Source organism: Trachemys scripta, chromosome 2 (assembly GCF_013100865.1).
Source record: "Trachemys scripta elegans isolate TJP31775 chromosome 2, CAS_Tse_1.0, whole genome shotgun sequence".
In the NCBI taxonomy this organism is placed as follows: domain Eukaryota; kingdom Metazoa; phylum Chordata; order Testudines; family Emydidae; genus Trachemys; species Trachemys scripta.
This window is the reverse complement of record NC_048299.1, coordinates 74,018,540-74,036,242: the sequence shown is the minus strand read 5'-3', so window position 1 is coordinate 74,036,242 and position 17,703 is coordinate 74,018,540. Positions and strand designations below refer to the sequence as shown.

Below are 17,703 nucleotides of genomic sequence, written 5' to 3'. Positions count from 1 at the left end.
TTAATTAAATTTATGACTGAACTCCTTGGGGGAGAATTGAATGTCCCTTGCTGTTTTACCCGCATTCTGCCATATATTTCATGTTATAGCAGTCTTGGATGATGACCCAGCACATGTTGTTCGTTTTAAGAACACTTTCACTGCGAATCTGACAAAATGCAAAGAAGATAACAATATGAAATTTCTAAAGATAGCTCCAGCTCTGGACTCGGGCGGGAAGGAGGAAGATGTACTATTTGCTTAACTCTCTTAAAATGCTAATTAGAATATAGAAATACAGAAAAATCGTAGATAGTGTGTTTAAACAAGATTTTTAGGCAAGGTAGGTTAATTAAAACATTTTAGTAGTACATTGAAGTCTCATGAAAATGATGCAGTTGTCTGTTAATGAAACACATGAACTGAACGTACTCTATGCATAAATAGAAATGGACTCTTACAATCTGTATTTGTGTGTGGGGAGAAGAATACTCCATGACGTCCTCTTCTAATTTCTTGCAAGTCAACTTTACAGTGAAAGAGAATCACTTGTTTAGACTTACACTAGGAAAGCATTCACTGCAAATTACCTCCTATTCTGTAGAACTTTTAGAAAAGTTAATGTTGTAGGGGTTGATCCTGCAAAGTACTCAGCACTCTGGTACCACTCTGGCAAATTACTGAAGCACATAAATGTGTGAATAGTCCCACTGAATTTACATGTATTGCTGTAGTGAGGCCACAGTGCTCAGTGCCTGCAGCATAGAGCTCACAAGCCATCATTAGCACAAATCAAATGATTCTCTGGGTTAATATTTATCATAAATTAGAATTCTAAAGAAAATTTGGCTGAATCGCTCCTATTTATTTTTTCAGCTAAACTATATAAAGAATAAATAGTTTATAACTAGCAGCATGAGTAATTGTTCTAAAAATGAATAAATGTATATTATTTACACACAGTTAAGTGAAATGCAGTTGTCTCTTTAAATATGTTAACTACTCTGACATCTATATTGCAACCCTCCCCCTTCCCATGACCCTCCATGGCAGGGAGTTTCAGAGCCTGGGCCAACTGTCTTGGGGTCATGCTCAAATTGATTTCAATCATGATTTAAGTCACTAGTCAGGAAGACTCGATTTAATCATGGATTTCTACATAAAAGTGCATTCTTGTTGGTTGTTATAAGCTTAATACATATTCTTCACAACTCAGATAAATGTAGGTTTCCTTTTTAGAAGGTACACACTATACGTTTTTAAAGTGATTTATTTTGAAAACTTTTCAGATTAGTTTTACAGATATATCAGAAAATGAATGATTGTTTGGTTATTTCATTTAACAAAGGTAACTGAAGCAGATAGTTCACCTCCCAATAACTTCATAAATACCTCCAATTCAACAGATTAATAGTTAATATTTGGAGGATTTTCTTGCCATGCTGTATTAGGAGAAGAACATCACCAGACAGACATTTAAATTGTTTTATTTAACTAAAACAACAACGTTACATATTGTGGATTTTTTTTCTTCATCAGCAAACATATAATATTTTAACAAAACAAGCATACGAATTTTTGAATTTAGTTAAACATTCAAGTTTTTTAAAATCAGGTTTGTTTTTTCTTAAAATTGTTAACTAAAATAGTTAAATGAAATTAAAAAAAAATTAAATGGACTAGGTCAGCCAGGTCAACATGAGAAACTTAAAATATTGGCTTCTGCAGCTAACTCGGTCGTCTTCACCTTCATTTTCCTGTTTGTTCATAATCTGGAAAAGAAAAATAAGCTTTCCTGCTTTTTCAGGTCCCAAACGATTTCTCAATTTGGAATGAATTAGTCCAAAGGAAGAAAATATTCTTTCTACACCGGCAGAAGAAGCTCCTGCTGTTAAAAGTGAGATTATCACTTCAACAGTCTCTGAATCCAAGTGCTTAAGTGACTTCCGCCAGTTCACTGGTGTGACTTTCTTTAAAACATCATCAGCAAACATATTTCTTGAATGGTTCACCCTTAGCTCTGAAGTTTATTATAGTTGGCATTATGGAGGGATGATTGCTGGATGTCCATGTCATAGCCAACTCCTCTTCTTCAGCACTTAAAGTTTGACCCTGGTACCAAGTATTGAGAATATTTGCAAGAAAATGAGCTGGAGATAGTGCTTGCCCCATTCGTTTTTTTTAATTTAACTCTGTCATTGCATATTTCTCTTTTTAAGATCTCACTCAGTTCCTTCCAGATTTCAACAGCGTCAGCAATAAAACAGCTATTTCCCTGCATTTTGTTCAAGGCTACAGAAATAGGCTTCAGGATACTCAGCATGTGTTCAGCATTTCTCTTAAGCCCAATGTTGAGAACTTTAGCTGTGACAGTGCCATCTATTTTTTCACAATTTTGTTCAACTGTCATCAGATTAGGCCAGTTCTTGATACAGTACTCAAAACAGTCCACTACTGAGTTCCATCGAACGTCTTGTGGGAGAGTTAGCTTGGTTCTTCCCACTTTTTTTCAGAGCAGCTGCTGCAAAGTGATTGTTATGGAAGTATTTTGCAATTTCAACAACATTAGCCTTTATTTCTGGAACACTGAAGTCTCTGGCTAGGAGGTACATCAAATGAGCACTGCATCTGTATGTTATTAGCTTGGGACTCTCTTCTAAATTTCTTCTCATCTTAGATACATTTGCAGCATTGTCTGTGATCAAGCTGCGTACTAGATGTTTGAATTTTTTTCACAGTTTGTTATAGCTTTTACTGCTGCTTCTTGTAAGTATTCTGCTGTGTACATTTCCTGATGTATCAATTGTTTCTGTAAGGAAGACATTCCCTTCTGTTGTCACACAAGCACATACAAGAGGATCATTGTGGACACTGCTCCACCCATCAAGACTCAGATTAACAATTTCACCCTCTAGACCTTTTGCACACTGCTCAATTTCTCTTTCATACACTTTATCCAGCAATTTGCCTGCGACATCTGCTCTGTTGGGTTGACTGTATCCTGGTCTTAATGACTGAACCATGTTAATGAAGTGTGGGTTCTCAATCATACGGAAAGGAGAGTTTGTTGCATAAACAAACTGGGCAATTTTTTCATCAATTACCTTTTTGTAATCTGCTGGTTCTTATCACAAACTTATCTATGGTTGTTTCTGGATGATAGAGATTTTTTTTCTTCTTTTTGCTACAGGTGATATACTGTGGCTATGTGACATACATGATGTGACTGAAACACTATCCTTGGCAGATAACTCTGAAACTATAGAAAATTATGGTGATCTTGAAGGTGGATAGTCTTCAGAATCCTGTATGTTGAGGATGGATTCTCCTAAACAAAATAAGTCATTGCCTTTATTTAATTATTATTACCATACTGCTCATTTAGTATTACTGATTGCATTCGCTGACACTCAGTACTACTTTAAAGGTGAAATTGTAAAACGAAGATCTGCCTATTCCAGCTATTTATTTTTTTTATCACAACTGCATCCAAAATGATAGTACCATAGAGTAACAACTATATTTTTTGCTCAAACATAAGAATTCAAGAATAGTCCAGAAGGAACACAGGCAGTCCTTAAAGAAGAATTATGAAATAAAAAAGTTTACCAACCTGAAGATCCTGCATGTTCAGACATGTTTCTTTCATCATCTTCAATGCAGCTTCTTCCTGAGAAGGAACACTTCTCATAATGTTGTTTCATTCGGGCAGCCTGGCCTTGCATTTCTTTGTTGCACTTTTTGCATTTTGCATGCATGCCTGTCTTACCCACAGGTAGAGGAACTTCATTTAAAATATTCCCTAACTGAATCTCTTTTATGGCCTGCTGCCATTATAGGTTTTCTAGTCTAGTGAGAGAATGGTATGGTAGATCTCAAATTAGTGAAGGCTACACTCAGAAAGACCTGAAGACTTCTGGAATATGCTGCTCAAACAGTTTCACTTTTGTTTCTACTGCCTGTTCCTCCCTTCTCACATTTATCTCCAGACTTCTTCTCCTTGTCCAGATCTATTCTGCCCCCAACAACCTTCTATTCATTGAACTTTTTGAAACTATCCACTTCTAGCGAGAGGCAAGGGATTGACTCTGTTTACACAAATTTGCAGAGGGACAATACCGTTGAGGTCTGTTATTTCTCACCTCTATATATTTATTTAAAAACATTTTTGTTGTTAACGAGCATGTTATCTCTGGAGACACATCCACAGTTTGAGAACTACAAAACTAAGCATCTCTGATGGTATTTTCTAGACTGAGCACCAACTCCCATTGGGTAGATAGAAAGATTAACCTAAATAAGCTATACAGAAGCCCCTAGAACCCCATAAAATTGGGTCCCTAATCCATGAACTATTGGAACTCATTTACAAAACTTTTCTTAAACATTACATGAATATATTCTCTCATACTTTAGAATTAGAATTTATAATCCCTATTCCATGATGAGATATCTTTGAGCTATAATGTATCTTAATTAAAACTACCTTTAGATAGGTTTTTCCTCAAAAAGCATTTTATCAAAAAAATCCAATTTAAATAAAAAAAAATCCATTTATTTTATTATTATTTTTTTAAATCATTGATTTTTATCCACCCTGGTAATGCTATGGGGCAAAAAATAGTTGTATAGATGTTTTTGCTTGGGCAGGAGCCCGGGCTCTGAAATCCAGTGAGGCGGGAGGGTCTCCGAGCCTAGGCCTGACTGGGAATGTCTACACTGCTGCTTTTAATCCCATAGCATGACCCTGTGTCAGTTGATCCGGGCTCAGAGTCACTGCTACAGTGTGTTTTTTTTCCCATTTGTTTATAGTATAGTCGTGCCCTGACTAAGCCGCAGAAAATGGAGCTTTGCTTTTTTTTTTTTTTTTTTTATTTTTGGGGTGGGTGTCCGCTCGGGGGGGGGGGGGGGGAGATTGATTTAAGATACGCAAATTCAGCTACGCAAATAGCGTAGCTGAATTCGACGTATCCGAGCTGACTTACCCCGCTGTGAGGACGGCGGCAAATCGACCACCGCGGCTAGCCCGTCGACGGCGCTTACTCCTACCTGCGCTGGTGGAGTACGCGCATCGATTCGGGGATCGATTGTCGCGTCCCAACGAGACGCAATAATTTGATCCCCGAGAGATCGATTTCTACCCGCCGATCCAGGCGGGTAGTGAAGACAAGCCCTTAGAGTATTCCCTTCACTCCTATGTATAATCTGTTAGCCAATACTATACATATCTCCTATTATCTGTAACACTTCAGATCTCTTTGCTGACTATCATTTGTCTTGTGAAGTTTCTTAGTAGTGCTTCCTTCTGAGAGTTAACTTTTTAAAATTCACTCAATGGATTGAAGCATTTGCATGTTGTAGAAAAAAGTGACATAATGCTCAGATGTACTACTGTGATTACTCTTAATCTTTTGGTGTATGTCACCTTACCAGGAAATAAGAAAATTAATACTGTTTTTTCCTACAAGATGTAACTGGAAGGTGTTTACTAGAAATCCATATGTTAACTGCATTAAATGTTTGACTGTTCCTAAATAATTTAGAAACATTTAAACCCAACTGCTTAAAGGGGAAGATAATACCAATTACAGGTAGTGAACTGGATTAAAATATTTATAATAAAATGAATAGAGAAATGTAATTTGGGATTTACCAGTAAAATAAAAAATCTAATGCATTATCCTCAAAATCTTAAAAATGAAGGTTGTTCCAGCACTTCATCCAGTAACATGTAAATATTGAAAATTGTTTATTCTAGTCCTCCGGAAGGGACAGATATAGTAAAACAAACCTGGTTTTCAGTAATCTGTACCCAGTTATAAGGTAGTCTATAAATTCTCTAGTTTTGAATGGGCAAAATATTCTCTGACTTTGAATAAACATTTGCCACAAAATGAGATGGGATTCTGTTAACAAATTCAGAAGATTAATTGTAATCAAGAGCAATCATAAAGCTTTAACAATGTAAAAAAAATTAACTTTTTTTGAAATTGAGTATTAAATGCAGCAAAAACTGAAGTGTCAGGAAATAGATATGTATTTAAGATTGTAATGCACTCCCATATTTTCCTGCATGGCTTTAAATCATTAATTTTGGTCCTTCCATCCAAAAACCTAAAGCTGTCAATAAAATGTAAAGCTTACTGTATTTTATACTTCCTTACAAAGGAATTGTAAATTCCACCATTAATGCCTATAAAGACAGTCTGATGATAACGTTTAAATTAGTTAGAAACCTTAATGGAAATTTAGCAAACACTTTACATTGGCAGTATTTTTTCGGTCTCTAGCAATAAATTTAAAACATGTATTATAATTTACAGATATATGGAGCCTGGGTGTTATCCTATTCATGTTGGTATGTGGACAACCACCATTCCAAGAAGCAAATGACAGTGAAACACTGACTATGATCATGGACTGCAAATACACAGTGCCATCGCATGTGTCCAAAGAATGTAAAGAGTAAGTAAAATATTAAGTAATTTGGCAGCATTCATTGAAATATTGTATACTACCAACACATTATCTAGAATCTGGTTTCTCAGGGTGCCAGGAAGTTTTTATTGATATTATTTTTACAGAGCTTCCAATGCTAAAATTCCCTGCTATGTTACCAGCAGTTTCCTTAACTTGTTAATTCTTGTGTTAGCACTGATTAAGTAGCTTCTTGCGCAGTATTACTACAATGTCTTTAATCTCGTTGCCTCTTTCAGTCTTTATCAAAGTTGATTGAATTTGTTCCTTTGAAATGTTTTGAGCCTGAGACTCTCCACACATTTATATTACACAAAGTTGTCTCAGATTTTTATATGGGGCGGTGGTAAATTAAACCATTATTTGTCTGAATAGTTGTTCAAGGATATTGTCACTAGTTGTTATGCTTAAGAAGTCAGCATCAGGCTTTTGTTTGTCTCCTCCTCAGGGCTTGTTTACAGTGCTGCAACTTTCTGGCTCAGGGGTGTGAAAAAACACCCCCCTGAGCGCAGCAAGTTTCAGCGCTGTAAAACGCCAGTATAAACAGTGCACCAGCGCTGGTAGCTACACCCCTCGTGGAGGTGTTATTATTTTTTTTTTTAAAGAGCGCTAGAAGAGCTCTCTCCCAGCGCTCTGCCGTGACTACACAAGCCACGTTAAAGCCCTGCCGTGTAGACTAGCCCTAAAATTGCAATCCCAAAATCAACATACCAGGCGTCAAGGAAAAAAATCTATGCAAATAGCACATGCCACTTAGGAATCATGACTCGTTTTGAAATGTTTATTCTGGAATGTTCACTGCAGCTCTTCGACGATTTTGAATTGTTCGGTACTCCCCATATATTGAAGTCAGGTTGATGCATGGAGGCTTCAGCCCCTAAATGTAGATCCCTATGATGTGAGATTCCCTCTTTCTGAGTTAGACTCTTTCTTTAAGCATAGCTAGAGTCCTCAGTAAATGACAGAATATTTTACCACTCCATACGCCTTGAATATCCTAGTGCAGGGGTGCCCAAACTTTTGCTTTAGTGTCTCCCCTTACCAGTAATGTAATGTGTTTGCACCCCTCCAGGCCAGGAGCAGAGTCACAGTGTGAGAGTGGGGGCTGGGAGCTGGGGCAGAGCAAGGCTGGGTGGTGCTCCCTGCCCACCCCTGTGGGGACGGGCCTGGGCCCTGCTCTGTCCTCCACTTTGGGGACCATTGTCCTAGTGCCTGTATAAGATTTCCTCCTATGCCAAACACTGGAGTTCAAGCAGAGCCTGATCTTTTTCATGGACCAGGTGAATGTCTTCCACTTTCTGGTGCTGGCTGTAATAGCCATACCTGTGCTCATATATGACCTGTGTAGTCTAGTGCATTTTTTAGTGCTGCACTCAGTGTCATAGGTGAGCAATAGTTATTTTTTTTGTGCTCTAGCTCTCAGTATTGAATTTGGCTCTGCTGATTCCACTGACTTAGCATAATCAGCAATGCAGAAAAGCTGTTGTTTTCACATGTTTTAGAAGTATAATAGTTAACAATCCAGGAAAGGTATACAAGAAAGAATTAATCAGCTGAGCACTACTAGAAGAAATCCTTTGAGACCCCATAAACCAATAACTATTTTTCCACCCTTCCAATGAATGTATTGAATGAAATTGTCACTGCCAAAACCAGAATTGGTAGGTCCGATCATTCTGTGCACCAGTCTCTCCCTCTCCCCTGTCTTTTTCTTCCCCCAAAAGATAGGATTTGGTATGCCATATTTACTAGCCTCTGGTCAATAATCTGTATCAGGAAATACCGGATCCTGCATGGATGGGTTTCAATTCTAAATGTGCAGTAAAGGTTGTGATTTTTTTCACCACTTCTGCCCATTTTTCTTGGGGAAGAGACTTTAAGAACCTCAGTAAGTAATATATAGAAATGGTCCTGCTTTGGGTGAAAGCATCTTTGGATGTTTGTAATGAATCAGAAAGCACAGCAAAATTGATGAATAAGCTCGGCACTCCTTTGTACCTGTAATAGTAGGTAGAGTGAAAACTTTGTGAACCTACTATCTATGCATAACACATCTTTTGGAGAAAGAGACCATACTGGCAAAGGAGAAGAAAGCTGTCCTCTTTGAAATTTAAAAATTACAAGAGAAAAAGAGACTAATGATATTCACTATATATCCCTACTTTTTCATGGCAGTTTTTAGGAGTCAACAGTGTAGGCAATATAGGACTTCCTCTTGCCTTTGTAACTCCTTTCTCTACTCATATCATGATTCCCATATTTTAAAAAACCAAACTTGTGGTATACATTGCATTATAACATGTAGTTAGATTAACCTTTGTTGTCCTACCTAGCATGCTTGGTACATGAGTTCAAGCATTCCTTCATAGCTGTGCCCCTTACCTTTTCTGCTACATTTTGAAGTGCTAAAGTTCCAGTGGAGCATCAACACTAAACATCCTCCACCACTATGTCCTGTGCAAAGCAGGTAATTTGGGGTAAATGCTGTCATTTGCCATGGCATAAACTGAAGTTCTGCATACATTAGGCAAGTAGACATGTGCTAGTCATACAATATCCATTCTCTATACGTTCTGTGACAGTTTGTGCTTGGGTTACACTTCTGCCTGCCAGCAGTTGGAGACTTATCTTGATTTAGCATCTACCCACAAAGAAAAAGCATATCATTGCAGAGTCCTCAGCTCCTTCTCTCTACAGGTGGGACAGCTCCCCTTCCTCTTGCTGATACTTAAGAACCTAGGGCCTGGTTCCTACTTTAAAATAAAACACACTTTTCTTTGTTTGCAGTGTTGTTGTAGCTGTGTTGATCCCAGGATATTAGAGACATCATGATGGGTGAGGTAGTATCTTTTATTGGACCAATTTCTGTTGGTGAAAAGGAGAAGTTCATTTGAGAGCATAGTGATTGTCTTGTTTCATCCACACAGTTGTTATTGGGGCATTTAGTGCACTCGAGGTGCACCACATGGTGTGATAAACACATATAGGACCCATGGATCTTGAAAGGCTTGTTGTGGGGGTATTGATCATTGTACCCTGTTTCCCCGAAAATAAGACATCCTCCGAAAATAAGGCCTACTTACAGTTTTGCCTCTCGTTGTAATATAAGGCATCCCCCTGATAATAAGACCTCCCCGATAATAAGGCATCCACCGATAATAAGGCATTTTTCATTTCTGAAAAATAAGACATCCCCTGAAAATAAGACCTAGCGCATCTTTGGGAGCAAAAATTAATATAAGACACTGTCTTATTTTCGGGGAAACAGGGTAGCAATGGGGCTATGTCTGCAAGTTTTGCATGTGTTGTTATGAGGGGCTGGTTCCACTTAGAATTGGTATGTCCTGGTCTGTGGGTGACATGAGGCAGCCACTATGCTCTCAAGTGAACTCACACAGAAAAATGATAAAGATAAAAACGCCCAATCACTTGTGGGTGAACTTGTAGAATTATTTCACCTTGAAAGGTCTCTTGCAACATGTGTTAACTCCTTATCTCTTCCACTCTTGTACTTAGTTGTGACACTGAGTACCTTTCCCAGATCTGAAGACCTCTGTGTAAGCTCAAAAGCTTGTCTCTTTCACCAAGAGAAGTTGGCCCAATACAGGATATTACCTTTCCCACCTTGTCTTTCTTACATACGTTGTAATTCCTTACTCTTTATGACCATAGCAAAAAAATGTATTAATAACATTAAACATTTATAATGGAGTAGCACCGTAAGGCTATCTAGTTTGGGGCATGACTGTGAAAAGTACTGTGCCAACCAACAGAAAATGAAAGTCAGAGTGTAGAGGTGAAAGAGCTCAAGTAAATCAAATGGAAATGGTGGAGTTTACGATGTCTGCAGTTTTTATGATTCAGTTGTTTTATTCATTTCAATTTTGCATTGTCATTTAGAATACTTTTGTGACTGCAGATTCAGTTTCCAGTCGCACTGTACTTGCATTATTTTTACTGGAAGGTCTGAAAAGAGGCTAATATGAGCTGATAGTAACAACAGGAAAACAGTCCTCTTCCTAGTGTTGCTGTTGTGATGGCTACTTTCTGAACATATTAGTACGTTTTGTTTATAGATTTATTTTTTGTTCGTAGTCTAATTACACGGATGTTGCAGAGAGACCCAAAGCGAAGAGCATCTTTGGAAGAGATTGAAAATCATCCATGGCTCCAAGGAGTTGACCCATCCCCTGCAACAAAGTACAATATTCCTCTGGTTTCATACAAAAATCTTTCTGAGGAAGAACACAATGGTATAATACAACGCATGGTCCTTGGTGATATAGCAGATCGAGATACAATAGTAGAGTAAGTTACCAATTTTCTACATGCAATTTGACACTTTTAACATTATATTTAACTTGAGAATTACTACAAAATTGAATGCAATCACAGAAAAATGACTTTCTGCTTCTTTCTAAATGCTGAGACAAAGCCTCACATTGAACCTGTGATAGAGTTCTTTATTCGAAGTAATGTAGATTTAATTTGATGAACTAATTTTAAGTGCAGTTCTACTCTGAAAAATAATTTTGCAAAGACAGTATTGCAGGATTCTGTTTTTAATGTCTCACTTACTCCTTATCAAATCCATTCAGTTTACAAATAAAAAGTGTCAAATTCACCATGAGGGCCAGTTAAATTGGGTTCCTCTTGGAATCGACATGAGAAAGCACTCTAAGTAGGTGAGTGCGCACCATGTGCACAGTCATCAGAAGGATTTTCCCTAGCGGTACCCGTCGGGTCAGCTGTGGAGCCCCCTGGAGTTGCATCTTCATGGCAGTGTACATAGGTCCCTGCCGACCCGCCGCCTCTTCAGCTCCTTCTTACCGCCAGTGACGGTTGTTGGAGCAGCTCTTCTCTTGCTACGGCAAGTGATCCCCTAGTGGACTGTTTCTAGTGTTTCTGTATAGTTAAAAACTTAGTATTAGTTAGGGGCTTTTTTGCCAAGGGGAGGGGGGCCGGGAGAGGGGCACACTTAGGCAGACTCAAGGCCTCTGGTCCCAGGCAGAACTTCCATTGCAAATCAACGTCAGGGAGATAAGAGTGGTCCACCTTGCTTGCCAGACGTTCCAGGCTCATCTGGAGGGCAGATGTGTAGGGGTATTGACCGACAACACATCATCAGCGACATTCTATATAAACAGACAGGGTGGTTCTCGCTCCTCTCCCCTGTGCCAGGAAGCCCTCAAGCTGTGCGACTTTTGCATTGCCCATTCGATACATCTAGAGGCATCATACCTTCCAGGTTCCCAGAATGAGCTGGCCGATCATCTCAGCAGGTCATTTCACAATCACGAGTGGTACCTCTGCCGGGATGTTATCAACATCTTCCAATGGTGGGGGTTCCCCCAAATAGATTTGCTTGTAACGAAGTACAACAGGAAGTGTCACCATTTTTGCTCCTTCCTGAATCACAGCCTGGGCTCACTTGCAGATGCTTTTTTCCTTCCTTGGAAGGACCACCTACTATATGCTTTCCCGGTCTTCCCACTTGTACACAAGGTACTGCTGAAAATCAGAAGGGAGAGAGTGTCAATGATGTTAATAGCACCAGCACGGCCTCACCAACACTGGTTTACCATGCTTCTAGACCCGTCAGTGGACACGCCAATAATTCTTCCCCTGGTCCTGGATTTGATCACCCAGGACCATGACTGCCTCCAGCATCCCAATCTGTAGTTGCTCCATCTCATGGCATGGAAACTCCATGGCTGAACACCTCGGAGCTTACATGATCTCAGACCCTCTTAGAGAGGTCCTCCTTAACAGCAGGAAGCCATCCACAAGGGCCACCTATCTGGCCAAGTGGAAAAGATTCTCCATTTGGGCATTACCAAAGCACACTCCATCCTTACAGGCATCAATTCCCTTTATCCTAGACTTTTTGCTGCATCTAAACCAGCAAGATCTGTCAATATCATCAATAAAAGTGCAGCTGGCGTCTATCTCAGCTTTCCACCCCAGTGCGGCCAGTCGGTTGGTTTTCGCAAACCCTATGGTGGGCCACTTCCTCAAGGGATTAGATAGACTGTACCCTCAAGTAAAACAACCAGCTCCTCCATGGGATCTCAACCTTGTGCTATCTAGACTGATGGGACCTCCTTCTGAGCCCTTGTCAACATGCTACCTCCTCTACCTCTCCTGGAAAGTAGCGTTCTTCGTAGCTGTAATTTCAGCTTGGAGAGTGTCTGAGCTTAAGGCCTTAACTCGGAGCCCCCATATGTGGTGTTCTATAAAAACAAGATGCAGTTACGACCACACCCAGCCTTCCTCCCGAAGGTAGTTTCACAATTCCACGCAAACCAGGACATTCTTCTTCGAGCGATTGCTCCTGTGTATTCCACAGTAGGTGTGCGTGCTTGCCACGTGCACCGGTGCCGGAAGTTTTTCCCTTAGCAGTACCTGTACTGGGGGAGCACTGCAGTGACCCCTGGAGTGGCACCTGTACATTGTGCTATACGGGGAGCTTTGGGCTCCCCCCACCCTTAGTTCCTTCTTGCCGCCAGTGAAGGTAGTTGGAACTTTTGTGCTCCAGCTCTGCTGCAGCCCTTCTTCTCGACCTTAGTGGTACCATTATAGATTGTTCAGTGGATAGAGCGGGCTCAGGGCATGCCCCAGGCTTCAAGTCGTGCGACTCCTGTCGCCGTTCTATGCCCAGGAGCAACCCTCAAGCTGAGGGTCTCCGCTGCCTGGGTGAGACTCACCTCAGCAACCGTTGCAAGATCTGCAGGTCGTTCAAGCCAAGAACCAAGAAGGAGAGAGACTTCAGACTTCGAGCTCTCCTGATGGAGTCGGCGCTGACTCCGGTGCGCAGCTTGGACTCGGCACCGGCCGCTGTGTCGTCAGTATGTAGCAAGGCCCCTTCGACCAGTCAGCGCTGCTCTCCTGCCAAAAAGCAAGGGAAGAGCTTGGCATCGCAATGCCGCCGCGATAAGGACAAGAGGGAGGTTGGTCCCACGCTGGGCAGCCCTCGATTTCCCGCCCCCCTTCCCCCCCCGGGCTCTAAGGCTCCAACTCGTGTGGAGCGGAGCAGCCCGGTACCGTCGATCCAGGCATCCCCACCGGTACGGATGCCGTTGATGCAGGAGGCGATGCAGGCTGCGAAGGACATTATGTCACCGCCCATCCTGAGCTCGCAATCGAACACAGGCTCTAGGTCGCGAGGCAAGCCCCCTTTGGGTGCCCACCAGACCTCTCTGAGCAGCCACAGTTCCTGCTCCGAAGATCGCTCCCCGCACCGCTTGACGTGCAGTGGCTGCTCCTCCGACAGCTGCCGGCCAGATCATCCGGGCCGCCATCGGGACAGGAGTCGCGGGGACCCCGCACACTGCCTGTCAGTGAGCGGAGGCACCGAGAGGCACACCGGGAACGCTCACCTGCTAGACTTGGGTACCAGAGCCACTCTCGACAGGACAGACGTCGCCGCTCCCATTCCAGCTCCCGCTCGTCTAGGCGCCATGCCAGAGGCTCCCCTCGGGGTACCTCGGCATCAGGGCACCGAGTGTTGCGTTGCCATCACGCGTACCGAAGCAGTTCGTCGTGTGGATACCGTTCATAGTAGTCGAGATCCTGGTCCCAAGGGAGACGACGCCACAGACGCTGCTCCTACCGCTCCTGCGGCACCAAGCATTTTTCGGTGACCTCGGCCTCAGCAAACGTCCATCCATCCTCGGCACACGCCGTTCCGCCGGGGCACATATTGCCATCCTGTGCTCAGCCGAACCAATGGCAAGGGATTCCGTGGCAAGGACAGTGGTGCCAGTGGGCACCGTGGCTATCGGTGCCAGCCCAAGCAGAGGCCCATTTGGTCGCCGGAGCGTCCCGGGCTCCATTGGCCTCCTCTGGCCGCCCACAAGACAAGTCGGCGGGTCACGAGTCGGCGGACCTGTGCCAGGACTCTGACCTCAGTATCGATGCCCTGGCACCGACCGAGGCGCCTAGCTCCGTACGGGCCCTCTCCCCGATACTGGACGACACCATAGCGGTGCCTCCGCCATCGGTCCCGCAGGAGGACTTCAAGGCGCACCAGGACCTGCTAAAGCGGGTGGCTTCCAAGCTCCAGCTGCAGACCGAGGAAATGGAGGGTCTGATTCCCTCTTTAATGTCCTGTCTCCCTCGACACCGGGCTGCGTGGCCCTGCCTCTGCACCAGAGTATTGCCAACATTTTAAACTCCTTTTGGCAAACTCCCGCCTCCTTGGCCCCAATCTCGAAAAAGGCCGATAGGAAATACTTTGTGCCGGCGAAGGACCATGAATACCTGTATTCACACCCGGCACCGAACTCGCTCGTGGAATCGGTAAACCACAGAGAGTGTCAGGGCCAGCCCGCACCCACCCCAAAAAACAAAGACACCAGGAGACTGGACTCCTTTGGCAGAAAATTTTATTTGTCGGCTAGCTTCCAGCTTTGCGTAGCCAACCACCAGGCCTTACTGAACAGGTACGACTTCAACCTGTGAGAGTCCCTGCCTAAATTTGAGCCCCTCTTCCCGGACTAGGACAGGAAGGACTTCAAGGCCCTGGTGGAAGAGGGGTCGTCACTGGCAAAAGCAGCCCTGCAAGCGGCGTCCGATGCGGTGGCCCGCTCGATGGCTTCTGCAATCACCATGCGCAGGGCGTCATGGCTCTTGTTGTCCAGGCTGTCGACGGAGGCACAATCACTGATGCAGAACCTCCCATTTGATGGCAAGGCTCTCTTTGTGGACCAGACGGATGTCAGGCTGCATGGGATGAAAGATTCCCACACCACCTTGCAGACCTTGGGCCTCTATGTCCCTCCGGCTAAGGACAAGGACAAGTCGCTTCCTGCGGCTCAGCCTGCGAGGAGCAGATATGAGCCCCTGTACAAAAGGTTCTGCCCCGCAGCCTGGTCCCTCTAATGGCAAGAGGCAGGGGAAGAGACAGTTTTGACTACCTGCAGGGGGGCACCTGGCCTGTTGCCAGGGAGACCCCCCGATTAATCAAGTTTGTGTTCTGCAACTGATTGTTTGCCTTCCTCAGGGCGTGGTCCCTCATAACTTTGGACCAATGGGTCCTCAGTACTATCTCCCAGGGCTACGTGTTGTAGTTCACCTCACCCCCGCCAAATCACCCACCATCCACGATGGCCCCGGGGGACCTGGAACATGTCCTCTTCTTGTGTCAGGAGGTGGACTGGTTGCTCCACCTAGGGGCGGTGGAAAGGGTACCAGTTCAGTTCCAGGGCAAAGGGTTCTAGTCCCGGTACTTCCTGATCTCAAAGGTGAAAAGGGGTCTCAGGCCTATTCTGGACCTGTGCGACCTGAACAGGTTTCTGACTCGTTCCAAGTTCCGCATGGTGTCCCGGGCCTCTAGTATCCCCTCCCTGGACCCGGGGGACTGGTACGCGGCCCTAGATCTCCAGGAAGCATACTTTTATGTCCATATTTTTAAGGGATACAGACGTTTCCTCCGATTCGTGGTGGGGATGGACCACTACCAATTCACGGTCCTCCCCTTTGGCCTATCCACGGTTCCCAGGGTTTTCACGAAATGTATGTCTGTGGTGGCGGCCTACTTCAGGCGGGAGGGCATACAAATCTTCCCTTACCTGGATGACTGGCTCCTCAAGGGGGAGTCCCGTTTCGAAGTGGAGTCCAATGTACAGCTGCTCCTCTTGACATGCGCCGATCTAGGCCTGGTCGTGAACTAGACCAAATTGACATTAGTGCCCGTTCAGCACATAGGGTTCATTAGGGCCCTGCTGGACTCCTCCAGGGCCACAGCCTTTCTCCCCTTGGACAGGTTCAAGACCGTAAGGGATCTCATCGCCTCGGTCACGGCCTTCCCGGTGACCACGGCGAAGGCATGTCTTCAGATTCTGGGACACATGGCGGCGTGCACTTACGTGGTCTGCAATGCCAGGCTCCGTATGAGGCCCCTCCAATTATGGCTGGCCTCCCAGTTCTCCCAAGCTCGGGACGGTCTGGACAAGGTTCTCACGGTCCCGTCCCCGATACTCGTTTCCCTCCTGTGGTGGTCCTGCCCGATCAATATGTTGCAAGGGGTTCCTTTCAGGGAGACCAACCTGTCCATAGACCTGATGTCCGATGCTTCGGACCTGGGCTGGGGAGCCCACACGGGGGACATGCAAACCCAGGAAAAGTGGTCGGCCCCGGACTTGCCCCTTCACATAAATGTCAAGGAGCTCAGGGTGGTTCGATTGGCGTGCGTGGCGTTCCTCACGCACCTCCGCGGCAAGGTGGTCAGAGTTCTCACGGACAACACCGCTGTCACGTACTACATAAAAAGGCCAGGCGGGACTCGCTCCCTAGCCCTCTGCCGAGAAGCCCTGAACCTAAGGGAGTTCTGTATAGCCCACAATATCTCCCTGAGGGCGGCTCACCTCCCGGGCGTCCGCAATACGCAAGCGGACCGCCTCAGCAGGGTCTTCTCCCCCCAGTACATGTGGTCGTTCCACTAAGAGGTCGCTCACCGGCTCTTCCAAGAGTGGGGAACTCCCCAGATCAACCTATTTGCAACCCGTCAGAACCAGCGTTGCTCCCGGTTCTGCTCCAGGGGAGGGGGAGGGGAAGGCGCGATCTCCGATGCGTTCCTCCTGAGCTGGTTGGGCCAGCTTCTCTATGCCTTTCCACCGTTCTCCCTCATCGCCAAGGTCCTTCAGAAGGTGAAAGTGGACAAGGCGAGGGAAATTCTCATAGCCCCAGCGTGGGCCCGCCAGCACTGGTACAGGCCCCTCCTATGCCTCCTAGTGGCCCTCCCAAGGGCGCTGCCACTCCGCCCGGACCTCCTCTCCCAGGACGGGGGGCGGGAGGGGCGCCTCCTCCATCCCAGTCTGGCCGCGCTTCACCTGACAGCGTGGCTGCTCCGTGGCTGATTGAGGAGAATCAGTGTTCGGAGCAGGTAAGACGAGTCCTCCTGGAAAGCAGGAAGCCGTCCACGCATCGGACGTACATGGCGAAGTGGTCCAGGTTCGCCAGGTGGGCGAGTGAGTGGGGAGTGTCCCCTTCCGCCGCACCTCTCCAGTTTATCCTGGACTACCTCTTATCCCTTAGGACCCAGGGACTGGCACCTTCCTCATCAGGGTGCACCTGACTGCCATATCAGCCTTTCACCCGCCGGTGCAAGACCACTTGGTCTTCTTCCACTTGATGATCTCCCATTTCCTGAAGGGCCTTGACCGTTTGTTCCCGTACGCTAGGCCCCCCGTGCCGCAATGGGACCTCAACCTGGTCTTGTCCTGTCTCACAGGACCCCCCCCCTTT

General features: G+C 44.9%; 1 protein-coding gene across 2 annotated transcripts in view; it reads left to right on the top strand.

Annotated features, from left to right (window-relative positions):
- SNRK (SNF related kinase) overlaps nt 1–17,703 on the top strand; it is a 92,582-nt gene that overhangs the window by 60,148 nt on the left and 14,731 nt on the right. Inside the window, exons 4-5 of one of the 2 annotated variants that reach the window (XM_034760864.1) lie at nt 6,303–6,444; nt 10,552–10,764. In XM_034760864.1, the coding sequence (XP_034616755.1) occupies nt 6,303–6,444; nt 10,552–10,764 (355 nt within the window). The remainder of the gene's footprint in view (nt 1–6,302; nt 6,445–10,551; nt 10,765–17,703) is intronic. The other variant, XM_034760865.1, reaches the window with a different exon arrangement.